Source organism: Hyperolius riggenbachi, chromosome 2 (genome assembly GCF_040937935.1).
Source record: "Hyperolius riggenbachi isolate aHypRig1 chromosome 2, aHypRig1.pri, whole genome shotgun sequence".
NCBI classification, from domain to species: domain Eukaryota; kingdom Metazoa; phylum Chordata; class Amphibia; order Anura; family Hyperoliidae; genus Hyperolius; species Hyperolius riggenbachi.
In genome coordinates, this window is record NC_090647.1 from 223236829 (window position 1) to 223252566 (window position 15738).

Consider the following 15738-nt stretch of genomic DNA (forward strand, 5'->3'; position numbering starts at 1 on the left):
AAAATACATAATGCTGCTTTCCAAGCAGAATAAGTGATTTGGATGGCAGCATTTTATTCTAAATCCTGTACATATTGTTCAGCCTTCATGGTGCACTGTCAGAAGTGCACTTACCTATACATTTCCTTGACAGGGGAACCATAGAGATATATAGTGGAATGCAGTCAATTTTTCAGAATATCAATTTTTACATTCATTTTCTTGGTTTCAGCATCAGAAACACTTCCTATTACTATATTAGTATTTCTGTATACTGTATTGGTATGTAGCCCTGCCCTCCCAATGTTTAGCCTAGACTATTTAGCTTTGGAACTCTGGGTAAACAAACATTTTGCAGAAATGCACCAGACAGGTCCATCTGTGATTAAGAACTCAGAGTGAGGAAAGATTTTACAAAGGGCAAACAATGACTGTAAGCAGTGTTAATCATTACACTATTTTCAGTACAGTTCCTCTTTAAAGAGGAACTTGAGTGAAAATAATGTAATTAATTTTTACAATAATGATGTATAAATGATAGTCAATGTTTGCTCATTGTCAAATCTTTCCTCTCCCTGATTTATATTCTAATATTTATCACATGGTGACATTTTTACTGCTGGCAGGTGATGTCATTGGAATGAGATGCTGCCTGCTTTTTTTTGGCACTTGGAAACAGCTGTTATTTCCCACAATGCAGCAAGGCGCCCACAGTGTGATGTCAGCACCTCAGGGCTGTGAGGCACTGACACACACTGTGGGAAAGGGGGTATCAGCTACTAATTGGGATGAAGTTCAATTTTTGGTTACAGTCCCTCTTTAACTTGCATTTGTGGATGCAATGCACTGTGTTTACAGTTTGACTGCCACCTGCAATACTCAAGAGATAAAAAAAAGTAGTCAAATCGATCGTGCCTTTATCTCCAGGAATTGCCCTGATTCCGACCCACTGAAGAAGACAGATATTTTTTTTTTCATTTTTTTTTTTTTTTACCAAAGGGCAGATTACAGGAGTTTTGGGTCACCAATAAGGTTTTTTGGATGTTTTTCTCCTCAGATAGTCTATTTCCATTATTCGGTAACGGGTGGTGATGGACTCTGGGAAAAGGTTTGGGAAGTTGGGAAGCAGTCGCAGAGCAGATTCGCTAGACGGCTCCTCAGTGGATGCGCGGTCCTGCCATGCTTCTGCATCGTGGGCGCGCATTGTCTGTTACACGGGGACGCGCACCGGTGCACAAACCGCAGCATCTCTTGTCCCTGCATACCCCGGGATGGGGCTCATCATGGCGGAATAGACGGACGCTCCCCGGTAACGGAGCAGCGCGCTGACACGCAGACACTATACAGGGCAGCAGTGGCCGCGGACTGGAAGCTATTGTGAGGAAATGAGGAGCGAGCGGGAGCCGCCGCCGTCAGTGCTGAGAGGAAACCGAGAGAACAGGAGCGGGGAGCGGAAAGGCAGCAGGGACCTGGAGCTGGGGGGCACGGCGGCTAACATGAAGAATAGAGAGGAGAGGAAGGCGGCCCTCAGCAAGGTGAGCATCAGCCAGGCCATGCACGGCAGATGTGCCTGAACCGCGCTGCTGGGTACCAGCCTGTGATTGGAGCAGCCTGTCACATGACCTGTCACCATCTATGTGTATGTCCATGTATGTGATGTGGTGTGACACACACAGGGCCAGGAGGTCTCTCCTAGCTGCAGCTATAGCGTTACACTATGCTGACCTGCAAATCTACATGCAGGGGAGGACTGGGACCTTTTGGCCTGGGGGGACAACACAAACTAGAGGCCCGTTTCACGGCATCCCCAGCCCAAAGCCATATCTTTCTTGTGTGCAAATCTTCAAATTGTGATGACTAACAGCCCCAGCCACACACACACACACACTATGTACCTGATGCTAACCCTATTTCTCCGCACAATCTACCTGTCTGTGTTTGATGCCTAACCTTAAAGGAGTTATCAGGCTTTTTGTTTTATGAAAATAAGTGCAACTTACCCAGGGCTCGTCCAGCCCCAAGCTCCCAGCATGTCCCTTGCCGCAGCTCTGCAGTCAGCTGTTCGCTGCCGCTGCCTCCCAGCCCCCGGCAATGACTTCGGTCCACGTGGCGGTGATTGACAGTGCTACTCGCACAGGCGCAGTACAGGCCGACATCCAGGTCGGACTGGTGCCATCGCCGGGGACTGGGAGGCAGCGACAGCGAATGGCTGACTGCAGAGCTGCGGCGAGGGACATGCTGGGAGCGTGGGGCTGGAGGAAGCCCTGGGTAAGTAGCACTTATTTCATTAAAAATGCCTGATAACTCCTTTAAACAACCCGCCCCCCCCCCCCCCCCCACACACACACACACACACACACACAAACCTACCTACCTGGTGATGCCTAACCCCACTCCTGCCCACCCACCATACAAACTACTTGTCTGACACCTACCCCCCCCCCCCCCCCCCCTTTAACTACCTGTTTGACAGTGCCTAACTGCCTGCCTCCCCCCCTCCCCTGCCGACAATCACACCACAAGAAGAAAAAACGTTCCCCCTCAGGCCAGGGTCAGAATGGGGATGATTATCACACAAAAAAAAACCTCAGAGGGCACTGGCCTGGGCAGATAATTGAATTTGACAGCAGTAGCAGGCAGGCAGCAAAGTGTGAGTAACTCAGTGACAAGAAGGGAGAAGAAGTACAGAAACAAAATTTATAAAAACCACCTTCTCCTCTGGCAACCTGGACCCGACCTCCTCTATCCTCCTGTCTCCTCAGTCCTACACCTCCTCCTCCTCCACAGCAGCAAGCAGCTATAGGTGCAGGGGTCGAGTCCTGCGTGAACGCGGGTGAACGGCGTCCACCCACTTTTTCTTCAAAGTGAACGCCGTTCACCCTGCCTTGTGTGGAGGGGGGCAGAGCAGGTAAGGCGAGCTATAGGGACAATGGGGATGGGCGGACATCTCCCCCCCCATCCCTCACCTTTGTGCTCCCCTTCCTGTCTCTCCCCTCCAGCGTTTTTAAGTGTCGGGCCGGCGGCGAAAGTGGGTGGAGACTTCCTGCGTTCCAGTCGCATGGGACGCTCCGCTCTGTGTGCGGCTAGTCTGGTCTTCTAGCCGCACACAGAGCGGAGCGTCCCATGCGACTGGAACGAGGTAAGTCTCCGCCCACTTTCGCCGCCGGGCCGACACTTAAAAACGCCGGAGGGGAGAGGCAGGAAGGGGAGCACAAAGGTGAGGGATGGGGGGGGGGGGGAGATGTCCGCCCATCCCCGCTGTCCCTATAGCTCGCCTTCCCTGCTCTGCTCCCTCCGGGTGGGGGGCCTCAGGGCACACCTGGCTACCTGGGCACATATACACCTGCCTACATATACTGGGGACATATACACCTGCCTACATATACTGGGGACATATACCCCTGCCTACATATACTGGGGACATATACCCCTGCCTACATATACTGGGACATATACACCTGCCTACATATACTGGGGACATATACACCTGCCTACATATACTGGGGACATATACACCTGCCTACATATACTGGGGACATATACACCTGCCTACATATACTGGGGACATATACACCTGCCTACATATACTGGGGACATATACCCCTGCCTACATATACTGGGGACATATACCCCTGCCTACATATACTGGGGACATATACCCCTGCCTACATATACTGGGGACATATACCCCTGCCTACATATACTGGGACATATACACCTGCCTACATATACTGGGGACATATACACCTGCCTACATATACTGGGGACATATACCCCTGCCTACATATACTGGGGACATATACACCTGCCTACATATACTGGGGACATATACCCCTGCCTACATATACTGGGGACATATACCCCTGCCTACATATACTGGGACATATACACCTGCCTACATATACTGGGGACATATACACCTGCCTACATATACTGGGGACATATACACCTGCCTACATATACTGGGGACATATACACCTGCCTGCATATACTGGGGACATATACACCTGCCTACATATACTGGGGACATATACACCTGCCTACATATACTGGGCATATATACCCCTGCCTACATATACTGGGGACATATACCCCTGCCTACATATACTGGGGACATATACCCCTGCCTACATATACTGGGGACATATACCCCTGCCTACATATACTGGGGACATATACCCCTGCCTACATATACTGGGGACATATACCCCTGCCTACATATCCTGGGGACATATACCCCTGCCTACATATACTGGGGACATATCGCACTGGCTACATATACTGGGCACATATACCCCTGGCTACATATACTAGGCAACTATACCTCTGGCTACATATACTGGGGACTACTATACTCATGGCTACTTATACTGGGGACACCTATAGACCTGGCTACCTTGGGGTACCTATTTTGGGGGAACTGCTGTCAGATTATCTGCATTTTTGTGGAATCGCTGTTATGTATTTTGGGGAACAGCTGCCAGATTATGTGTATGTTAGGGGAACGGCTTCTGCCAGATTACGTGTATTTTGGGGAACTGCTGCCAGATTGTGTATGTTTGGGGGACCACTACTGCCAGATTATGTCTTTTGGGTGTTACTGTACGTGTATTTTGGGTGATCCTCTGTCAGGTTTCGCGTATTTTGGGGAACTGCTTCCAAATTATGTGTATGTTGGTGGAAATGCTGCTGCCACATTGTCTATTTTGGGGGAACCACTTCCATATTATCTGTATTTTGGAGGAACTTCTACCAGATTATGTGTCTTTTTGGTGAAATGCTGTCAGATTACATCAATTTTTGGGGGATACACTACGGCAGAGCTTAAACTTCCTTGGCAGACCTTTTACATCACTGCTAAGGTCATTTATATTTGGCCCCACCCATGCCCACGGTGTGCTTGACCACGCCCATTTTTTGGTTCTCCAGGTGAGTCCACTCACTTCTTTTCCCAGGACTAGACCCCTGTATAGGTGGCATCTCCGACTCCCAGCCCCCAGAGTGTCCGACTCCTCCAGCCAGGACAGCCAGCCACTCGTAGCCGCAGCTCCAGGCCCCCAGCCCCCCCAGCACAGAAAGCTGAAGAGTGAGCTGAAGAGTGAGACAGCTCACTCCGATGACACCGCAGGCACAGCAGCACGTTGCGGGCGGCAATGTCTCCAGGCGGAGGGTGGAGTCAAGCAGGGTCAACCCACCAGGCCGGAGAGGATCTAAGCTATTTGTGTCCTTGTGCCGCTCACATCCACCGCAGGCGCAGCAACGCACAAGGGCACACCACAGCCTCAGCCCCTTCTCTGATTGGATACTTCAACTTGCCGGGAAATATCACGCGAGGTTGCGATCCCCACCGCGAACCTGTCACCTGTGGTATGTCTGCGGCCGCTGCGTATAGCAGCGGCCGGCCCTAATTACTTAAGATTCGGGCGGCCCGGGGGGCAATTGCCCCCCGTCCCCCTGGGCCAGTCCTCCCCTGTCTACATGGCAATCTTGCCAGGAATTGCTGGAAATAGGCTGTAATGTGAGTTAGATTCTCTTCATCTTGTACGTACTCATGCACGGTGGTCACGCTGATGGAGGGTTTACCAGCCCAGCCTTCCTACTATGTTATGTGTACTAGAGATGTCAGCCAGCACCATGGACAGCATCTCATGCACTAGTAGAGAAAATGTGCCAAGCTCCAGCCCTGCTCCCTTCACTGTCCAGTCTCTTCACAAATCCCTGGATAATTTATCAGCCTATTTCTAATTTTACTTACTATAGTACATGTTTTTATTAATTTCCTAAATATTTGCAGTAGAACCTGTGTAAGCAGCTATAGTGTAATACATATCCCTATCCTAGTTGCATAATCCTTTCCTAGACATCTAGGTTGAGTACCTTATTCACTGATCTCACTTCCGAAACAACAGTTGTGAGACCACTAGAGACTGCCTCATTCTAATACATTTCAACCTCTGGTGGATTGTCATTGGATTCGACTTACTAAGGTTGGAGAACACAGAAGAGCACATATGAACCAACAAATGTGCATTGGATCTTATTATTATTAAGTTTTTGAGTTGACAAACATTTGCAACAATTGTCTGGGTCATATCAGAACTGTTGGAAGTCTAGTGAATTAGAGAGTTTGCTATTATGGTGGCATGCAATACTCACAACAAGGACTTGACTTTAATACGTTAAGTACAGTCTGAGATATGTTTTTTATCTCACAGTGGATGCTGTACATGATAGCAATCACCCAACTGCTAATTCAATACATTTTCCATAATCCCACAATGTTCTTATATGACCCAAGTGACAGTTAAAAGTCTTTCCACCTAACAGCAGACATTAAAAACAGTCCAGGATTTCTGGATCACTTATGATTGCCTCTGTTCTCCAACCTTAAAAAAAAGAACTCCACTGAATGAAGTACTTCCCATTTAGCGTCTCTACTGCCAGAAGGATTCATGTTTTCTGCCTTGGTAAGAACATGCAAAAAGTGCTCACCCAACAGTGGCTGGAGCACACAAGTGATGAAGAAAAGCTTACTAAGCCTCATAAAAGTCATACAGGATAAGAGTCCGCCCTCCATGCCTGTGGTCATATAAGTCAGATATACTTTAATGCTGAGAGCATCAAAGCCTTTATTGCTGCTTCCAGTAATGTATTATCTATTGATTTGAACACAGGTGTGGATGTGCTTTCTTCTCCTTTATTCCACATCCTGTACCTGTTGAAAGACAGTAGTCTTCCTCACTGTTTTCTTGACCTCTGCCACTGTTTGCAAAATAAGGTATTTTTTCCAAGACTAAATCTTAGATGTGTACCAAAATGCAGTCAAAAATGTATTTCAGTCATATGAAATACCCAGTTATGTCATGATGAACCAAAACCACTGGAAATTTGTGAAGAACTAACAGGAAGCTAAAAGCCACTCTACTAGGAAAATCAAAATCTATCAAAATCAAATCAACAAAATCTATGATGGATATAAATTTGCATATATTGAGGTTTATGTGAGCAAGAAAGTATTGTGGTGATTCATCACTTTTGCTCAGTGAGTGATTTTTCACTGCTCAGCGGTGTTGCCATAGATACATGATACAATGTTCGGCCATAACAATCTGTCCAAATAGAATGATTGCTTTTCCAAGAGTGACCGTCTCAGGGAAATACCAACAACCCCGGCAATTGTAGGGGGAGCAGCTCCTCTGCCCCCACCCCATATCATTCCAGCAGTTGTGGACTACGACAATTGAGCTTTACTTACTCCAGCCTACTTTTTCTCTTCGCAGCCACAGGTAGAATACCATGGTACCTATGGTTCCCGATATGTGTCACATGACATGAACCAGGGGCTATACAGAGCAAAGGTAACTGCTGCACATCACATGGCTGCAGAGCAGGTAAATGCTAGAAGGAAGAGGTGTGGTGGCCAAATGGTAGGAGCCAAACGATAGCACTCGTTTGTATTCTTTAGTGATCCAGCGTGAAAGATTGTTAAATGACACCTGATTGACAACTTTTTTCCCCAAGAAGATCACAAGGGATTACCTTGGCCAAGGAAACTCTAGTGTCTGTACAAAGCATACATGTGTTACTCAGTTGAGGTGGTCAATGAGATGCTAATAATTTCAACTTCCATGTAAAGTTAAAGCAAATTGCATGTTGCTTGGACCTCCTGCCAATTTTGATTGGCCCAATTCTAAGCTGCATATAGTTGGCATTAAATTTGCATGCAGGTTGGAATTATCGGGCATCTTTTTGATCATCACTGTTGTTGAGCTCCACATTAGCGAGACATCCTTCAGTCAAGTACCAGACAAATTATTCTGGTTTATCTGATATGTGTTTGCAGGTGGTGATACGTCGTCTTCCTCCCAGCATAAGTAAAGAACAACTGGAAGAACAGCTGCATCCTTTGCCTGCACATGACTATTTTGAGTTTTGCTCTGCTGATCCAAGGTAAGGTTGCAGAGAGTTACCACAAAGTCATAATTTACCCAACAATAATTGGCAAGTATAGTTACTGCATTCTTAAAGGGACTCCTCTCATGTTCATGCCTTTAAGACAGCCGACTTCCAACAAAGTTGTGCTATGACCCCTCTAGAGGAGCCTCTTGCAATGGCCATGCGTGTCACTTCCTCTTCCGGCTTCATTCAGTGATGCACTTCTCTAACAGCGAAGGCAGGGGTGACTCAGAAGTTATTACATAGCCAAAACGGCAGCCGCGATTTTTAAATTGAAATTGAATGAAAACTATTTGGTGTAGTACAGCGATTCATTCAAATGAAAGAGGAGAGCACAAGCTACAGAAAGGTGTGAATCTTTAAGTACTTTGCAGTACTGGTCTGAGTCTTAAAGGCATACCCATGTGAGGTGCTCAGAGTCCCTTTAATATGTGGAAGAAAAAAATCTGGATGCCACTGCAAACAATTGTATAATACACTGTTTTTAAAGAGGTATTGTAGTGACATAAAATAGAATGCAGCATGTTATTCAGGATACCCACTTTTACATTTTCCTGGTTTCAGCATCAGAAACACTTCCTATATCTATATATTGCTATATATTGGTATGTAACTCCACCCTGCCAGAGCTGCTTAGCCTAGGTGGAATTCTCCTCCCAGGACATTCTGGGAGAAAAGGTATATTTTGTGCTGGCTTCAGAACTCTCAGTAAAAGAGAAAACATTCCACTGCACCTGACAGGACTAAAGATGTCACCCCTTGTTATAAATTTCAGACTGTAAATTTGGTAGAGGAAAAATGTGACTATGGGCAAACTGACTAAATGAATATTGTAAAAAAAAAAAAAAAAAACAGCAATTTTATTCATTAAGTTATTTAATGATTCTCGGCCAACCCGCCGTTCCGCGTTCGTTTTATTTGGCAGTGGTTAAGCTTGTCTACAGAGCTTTAACCACTTGCCGACCGCGCACTCATACCACGCATCGGCAAAGTGGCAGCTGCAGGACCAGCGACGCAGTATTGCGTCGCCAGCTGCAGGCTGATTAATCAGGAAGCAGCCGCTCGCGTGAGCGGCTGCTTCCTGTCAATTCACGGCGGGGGGCTCCGTGAATAGCCTGCGGGCCGCCGATGGCGGCTCGCAGGCTAAATGTAAATACAAGCGGAAATAATCCGCTTTGTTTACATTGTACGGCGCTGCTGCGCAGCAGCGCCGTAAGGCAGATCGGCGATCCCCGGCCAATCAGCGGCCGGGGATCGCCGCCATGTGACAGGGGAAAGCCTGTCACTGGCTGCACAGGACGGATAGCGTCCTGTGCAGCCCCGATCCCCAGAGGAGACAGATAGGAGAGGGAGGGGGAGAATGTCGCCGCGGAGGGGGGCTTTGAGGTGCCCCCCCCCCGCAACACCCATCAGGCAGGAGCGATCAGACCCCCCCAGCACATCATCCCCCTAGTGGGGAAAAAAGGGGGGCGATCTGGTCGCTCTGCCTGCACCGTGATCTGTGCTGGGGGCTGCACAGCCCACCCAGCACAGATCACCTAAAACAGCGCTGGTCCTTAAGGGGGGGTAAAGGGTGGGTCCTCAAGTGGTTAAAGAACAATATTGGCAGCCTGGAGGGCCCTGCTGGTCTCCACATGAACAGCTCAGTGACTGATAAGTAAGGATGAGCTAGTACAGCTTTGTGAGATGGGAAATAATACCCGCTCGTGTCTGAGAGTGGGGCCATGGCAGTGAGAGTTAACTGACACGGAGGTATGACTCTTACGCAGTGCTCCACATTGCGCTGTATCCCCCAATACTCGATACTGGGAATGTTGCAGTAGAAAAAAAAGCTAAACTTCCCACTTTTTCTGGTAAGTTTTTGTTTCGCATTTAGAACAGAGTGGCTAGTTTATTGGAGTGGACATTTGACTGTCTTACTGCTTTTTCACTAGTGGTTATTGGAATGGAATCATCCCTTGATGTGAACTGTGTCTCTTATTTTCTGGGTAACCAAAGCATTCTTATGTCTTTGCAGCCAAGATTGTTTTTCTCTTTTCCAGCTTATACCCACATCTCTTCTCAAGAGCATATATTAATTTTAGAAATCCTGAAGACATCCTCCTCTTCAGAGACAGATTTGATGGATTTATCTTCATCGACAACAAGGGTGAGAATCACAGTAATGATAGTTATTATATATAGTATAAGGATTACATACTGTCAGGATCCTCTGTGATGCTGTGCAATACTGGACATATGCGTGTGTGATACATTTATTGAACATTCTGCTGAAATTATCAATATAAATGGAAAAATAAGGAAAATTGGTTACAGCAATCACGTGACTGGCTGATTAGATAATTGCATAAATGTGGGAGTACATGTTCCTAATAGTGCTTAGATGAGTGCATGTGTTGCCTGCGCAGTGTTCTCCCCAGGGCCAATTAAGTGGGCGGGCCGCCCGGCTGGTTTCAGACCCCGCCCAGCTGTCAATCACCCACCCAGCTGCAAAAAAACCCAGGCAGGAGCGCTCCATTGCCTGCTAGCAATCAGCGTCCAGCTCTCGCACAATAGGGAGAGCTGACGCTGTACACTGCAGGAGCTGAGGAGCGCTCCTCTGCCTGTCACTTCACGCTGTCTGGTGGAGCAGGGATTGGCTGGGCGGGTTGTAAGGGGCGGCACCATGCATGTCATCTAGCTGGAAACTTCTGCTCCGTCTCTCCCTCCCGCCCTCCAATGAAACAGGCTTTATTTTATGCTGGCAGCTCTCTGGCCAATGGAAAGAGAGGCAGCCAAGCAAGCACGCCCACACATCTTTCTCAGCAGCCTGCAGAAGTTATGAGAGGAGAGAAACCATGTGCGTTTGTTCTGCAATTAGGGACAGAAGCGACTCCTTCATTCACCATCCCTGCAGACAGCAGATATCCATGCCGTTTAGATAAGGAGCTGCTGGTCTAATCAGCTAGAAGATGTGATATAACTTCAGAGCTCAGTGTTGCTATGTTTGCATTCTTTTCTTTACGTTCAGTTCGGGGGAGGATAGAATTACAGGGCATGTAGAGTGACAGGGTGTTTCCGAGGCAGCCTCCTCTGCACTCAGCTCTTTTCTGCTCCCAAACTTAAAGTAAAAAAAACAACAACAATCTTCTCTCCTGCCAGGTCTGTATCTACCCCCCCAGCTTACATCCTGTCAGTAATGATCCCCCTCCCCCTTCAACAATCACTCTGCAGCAACAAAGTGGACCTGAACTCTTGCATAGAAGGAAAACAGTGAAATGTACCCTGCATGTATTTATAGAGTCTGGCCTGTCTAATTACCCCTCTTGTCTAACCACAATTTGCAGTTTTATTTCTCCCGTGTCACCTGACTGCTATTGCAGATGATCTAATTTGAAAGCACAGGAGGTTAACAATGTCTGCTTCCTTGAAAGTAGAAACAGTGCAGATTTATTGTAGAATTTTGTATCAGCTGTAACAATGAAATGTCTTCCATTAAAGTTTATTATGTTGTTGCTCATCTTTTAGAGAAGAGAGGAAGTTCTGAGTGCTGGTCTGCTTTAAAGGAACCTGAGCACCGTAATCTGAAATACTTTCTCCCTAATGCTAGGTACACACTATGCAATTTTCTGACAGATTTACTGTCAGATGGACTATTTCCAACATGTCCAATCTCATTTCTGATCAAATTTCCACTCGATTTCCCATAGAAGTAAACGGAAAATCGATTAAAAATCAGATTAAACATGTTGGAAATAGTCCATCCGACAGTAAATCTGTCAGAAAATTGCATTGTGTGTACCTAGCAGGTACATCGGCTCGTCTCCTTATCCTCCCCCTATGCTGTAAGCAGAGTTACACTTGTCCTGCACTTCCCCGTCGCACGCCACCCGGCTACTTTTTCATGCCACCCGGCTGAAAAAAAAATCCTGGGGAGAACACTGCTGCCTAATCAGACTATGATTTGCTTTTCAGGTCAGGAGTATCCTGCTGTTGTTGAATATGCACCTTTTCAGAAAGTTTCCAAAAAGAAGCTGAAGAAAAAAGACACAAAGGCTGGAAGCATTTCCGAAGGCAAGTAGTGTTCTGGAAGTGTTTAATCTGTTTGCACACACATTTTAGACACTTTGGGCCTGATGCACGTAACTGCAGTAATATTACCCTGCACAGACAGCACATGACTATATTAGCCTCACTTCCGCCAGCAGTACCCTAAATTACGCTATTAGCGCTATGAGTACTGCGACCATTACTGTCAAAATTATTTGAAACAAAGTATTTTCTTGCTTGCAGGTGGCTTAAAATGCATTTTATTGACAAGGTATGAAAATATCACCTATGAGAAAAAGTTAATAGCATATGGGTCAAAGTATTAAGTATACAAAATACACATCTTGGTATACCTTGGTATCAGTTATAAAGTGACCTGTATCTGTGCAATAGACAGGGCCGGTTCTCTTGTGAAGCAAGGTGAAACATTTGAATTAGGTGCAGAGATTAGAGGGGCAGCATGTTTGTATTGTGTGTTTGAAGAAGTCATCATTGGGGAAAAGCAGCTTGTGCTGTGTGAGGAGTCTGACCGTGAGTGAGTGTGTGTGTGTGTGTGTGTGTGTGGGGGGGGGGGGGGCAGGAGGGCAGCAGTGTTTCATTTGACTTGCACAGCAGAAAGTAGGAGATAGTTCTGCTGTCCTGACTGAAAAGGAATGGGGTGGCTGAGGGTGAGCAGTTTGTTCGTCACAGACTCACAGCCAGCCAGTGTGCTATTGTGTTAAGCTGCAGTATGTCATGTGAGAACATTAAATGAAGCAGAGTAAATGGTAGGGTGCTGTGCGATCATTCCAAATCGGGGTAGAGGGGGGGGGGGGGGGGGATCCTCACAAGTTTGCCTCAGGCAGCAAAAAGTCTAGATCCGGCCTTGGCAATAGAAAACAATATTTCGATTATATTCATACCTTTCAAGATTCATCACCTTTGATGACGTACATACCTTGTGGAGAATGATGTTCTCTTTTATAGTGGGCTCTAATAGAGGACTGACCATCAGGCAAACATTTTGACTTTTTGACTTGGAAAGTTAACTCCACATACAGTAAATCACATCCTTATTCTGTTTCTTTTTTAGATCTTGAGTATAAGAAATTTTTGGAGAACTATTGTGCGGATGAGGAAAAAATCTGTGCAAATCCAGAGACGCTCTTGGGAGAAATTGAAGCCAAAACAAAGGAACTTATTGGTGAGTTCTGCATATGTGCAATGTCTTCGTTCAGAAATCACCAACAATGTGCTGCATCATCTGTATTACTTGTACAATATGACCATATCATTGTGAAATATGACCATATCATTCCATCTAATACTGTTTAGATTTTTTGTTATTTACAGCTCGAAGAACAACTCCACTTCTTGAGTATATCAAAAACCGAAAGTTGGAGAAACAGGTGAGCAAACCTTCATGACCTGAACACAATGACAAGGATCACAAAATATTTACTCGTTTATTTCAGTTCTGCTATAGGACAGAACTAGTTAGTCATAATGTACCACAGTGTAAAATGAATCTAGAGGATTTACTCATATGTAGTAAAAGCACAGGGTATGTGGATAACTGCAAAATATAAAGAGAAAAGACATGCACACCTGAGCCCATATGCAATTCACTTTTTCACCTGAGTTTTCTCCTAGGTGATATTTTTACAACTTTTTATAAAATGCATGTTAAGCCACCAAATTTACTCAAAATAAATTTGATAGTACTTTTTCACAAACTTTTTGTACTTTTTCAATTGTAAAACGCTGTAAATTTAGTTTAAAGAGAAGATGAAAATTATCTCCTAGGAGATAACTCAGGTGAAAACATTAATTGCATATGGGCCCTGTGCCCAAATGCAATTAACTTTTTCTACTGAGTTTTCTCCAAGAAGATCATTTTTCATCTTCTATTTAAAATAACTTTTCAACACTTTGCAAGTTAAAAAGTATCACAAAGTTGATGTGAAAGTACCTTCACAATTATTTTAAGTCGTTTCTTGCTTGCTGGTGCCTTTAAAAGAATTTTATTGTCAAGTTTTAAAATAACACCTAGGAGAACACTCAGAAGAAAAAGTTAATTGCATATGGGCTCTGGTGTCTAATGCAATTAAATGTTACTTGTATTGAGTTTCTGTATACAAATACATGCACCAATATTTACAAAATATTTACAAATGTACAATAATCCTCATATGCAAATTATGCAACTGAGACACTTAGAAGTAAACACTAAATTTGCTTGATAACATCTTGAATAGGAAGCACAAATCAGCACAGAAAAGCATATACAGTAATGAGCTCAATGAGCTGGTGGTAGCAATATCATGTCCAACCAAGTGTCACAAATAAATCTGTTTCATTTGCATTGTTACTATACAATGATTATTGTGCATTTGTCATTATTTTGTTAATACTGTTGCATTTATTTGTATACAGAAACACAATACAAGTAACATTGCATTACACTAGACACACTGGCGTGCCTATCTTTTGTCTTTACATTTGCATTTTATTTGATAACATTCCACCCAGTCCCTATTTGTATGGCTTATGCTTTATGTATTTAGCGTGCAGACCATCATTCCATACATGGGCAATTGCACAAGAATGCACTACTGCTTGTGAGACCTTTATATAATCACTATTGTACAGCCACGTACTTCCAGAAAGATTCTACCTGAGGATAACCTGGTGGCAGTAATGTGTTCATTACATTGTTAGTGTGCAGATGTCACAAGCATGTAGAGAGCATTTGACACTAGGGCCTCTCTGGATCATTTTACTTCATTTTCTTGTGTGTTTATTTCCATTATTGGTTCATAAAAACTAAACTTTAAAACATTCCTGCAATAGAGAATGAGAGAAGAAAAAAGGGAAGAGAGGAGGAGGCGAGAGATGGAGAAGAAGCGCTTGAGAGAAGAAGAGAAGAGGAAAAGGAGAGAAGAAGATAGGCGTAAGAGAAAAGAAGCAGATAAACAGAAGAAACTGTGTGAAAAAGAAATCCGGATCAAGGTAATTGCAGCTTTATAAATACTCGTAGTAGTTTTGAGTCTTTTACAGGGAGTTCTAATCTTACTCATTGAAACAATTGTGACATAACACGCTCTTCCAGATCAGCCATTTTTTTTAATTAAATGATTTAATTTTTTATTTTATTTTAAATGAGCATATGCAGCAGTCATATAATCGTCATATCAACATCATGGAGTCAAGCAAAGATCAAGTCAGACACAGCAGTCAAAGAAGTTTCAAGAACTAACATCATTATTGGTATAATAATAATAATATCATATTATTAGTAGTAGAATAACATGAGGCCATGTCCACCCAAGCCAACAATACCATGACGCAGATTCAGTAACCTTTACAGACTTGAATAGCTGTTTGGGTTCTTATGTTTTTAATTTTTTTTATGTTCTTAATCTATATGGAAGAGCTGTTCCAGTGAAGGCATGAAACAAAATGAGGATTCCCATATATAGGGCAGCACGGTGCCCTAGACTAGGTGGGGATAATGCTGTAGGGGAGTATATGATGAAAACCCCTCAAGTCCACCAGGAGAAAAGCGTGATATTGGGCTACCTCTACGCGGTGTATGTGACTACGCAAGAGATTTTATTCTTGTAACGAAGATCCCAGCTTTTAACTTAGCTGTAGGGACAGCATTGATTGCTGCAGGATTTTTGTAAGTGGATTCGCATGAGGATTTGCATGAGTGTGCGGAAGTTCATTTTGAAGTTTTGCTGTTTTGCTTGCCACACCCCTTCCAGCACCTCCCCATTAAATCTACAAGTG

General features: G+C 44.8%; 1 protein-coding gene across 3 annotated transcripts in view; it reads left to right on the forward strand.

Moving 5' to 3' along the window:
* The first annotated feature begins 1174 nt into the window (after nt 1-1174).
* Nucleotides 1175-15738, forward strand: part of UPF3A (UPF3A regulator of nonsense mediated mRNA decay) — a 38668-nt gene continuing 24104 nt past the window's right edge. The window contains exons 1-7 of one of the 3 annotated variants that reach the window (XM_068268226.1): nt 1175-1514; nt 7823-7929; nt 9978-10084; nt 11890-11988; nt 13037-13147; nt 13297-13352; nt 14797-14955. In XM_068268226.1, coding sequence (XP_068124327.1) covers nt 1365-1514; nt 7823-7929; nt 9978-10084; nt 11890-11988; nt 13037-13147; nt 13297-13352; nt 14797-14955 — 789 coding nt within the window. In that variant the 5' untranslated portion in view covers nt 1175-1364. Of the gene's footprint in view, nt 1515-7822; nt 7930-9952; nt 10085-11889; nt 11989-13036; nt 13148-13296; nt 13353-14796; nt 14956-15738 lie in introns of all 3 variants that reach the window. The other 2 variants (XM_068268227.1, XM_068268228.1) reach the window with 2 other exon arrangements.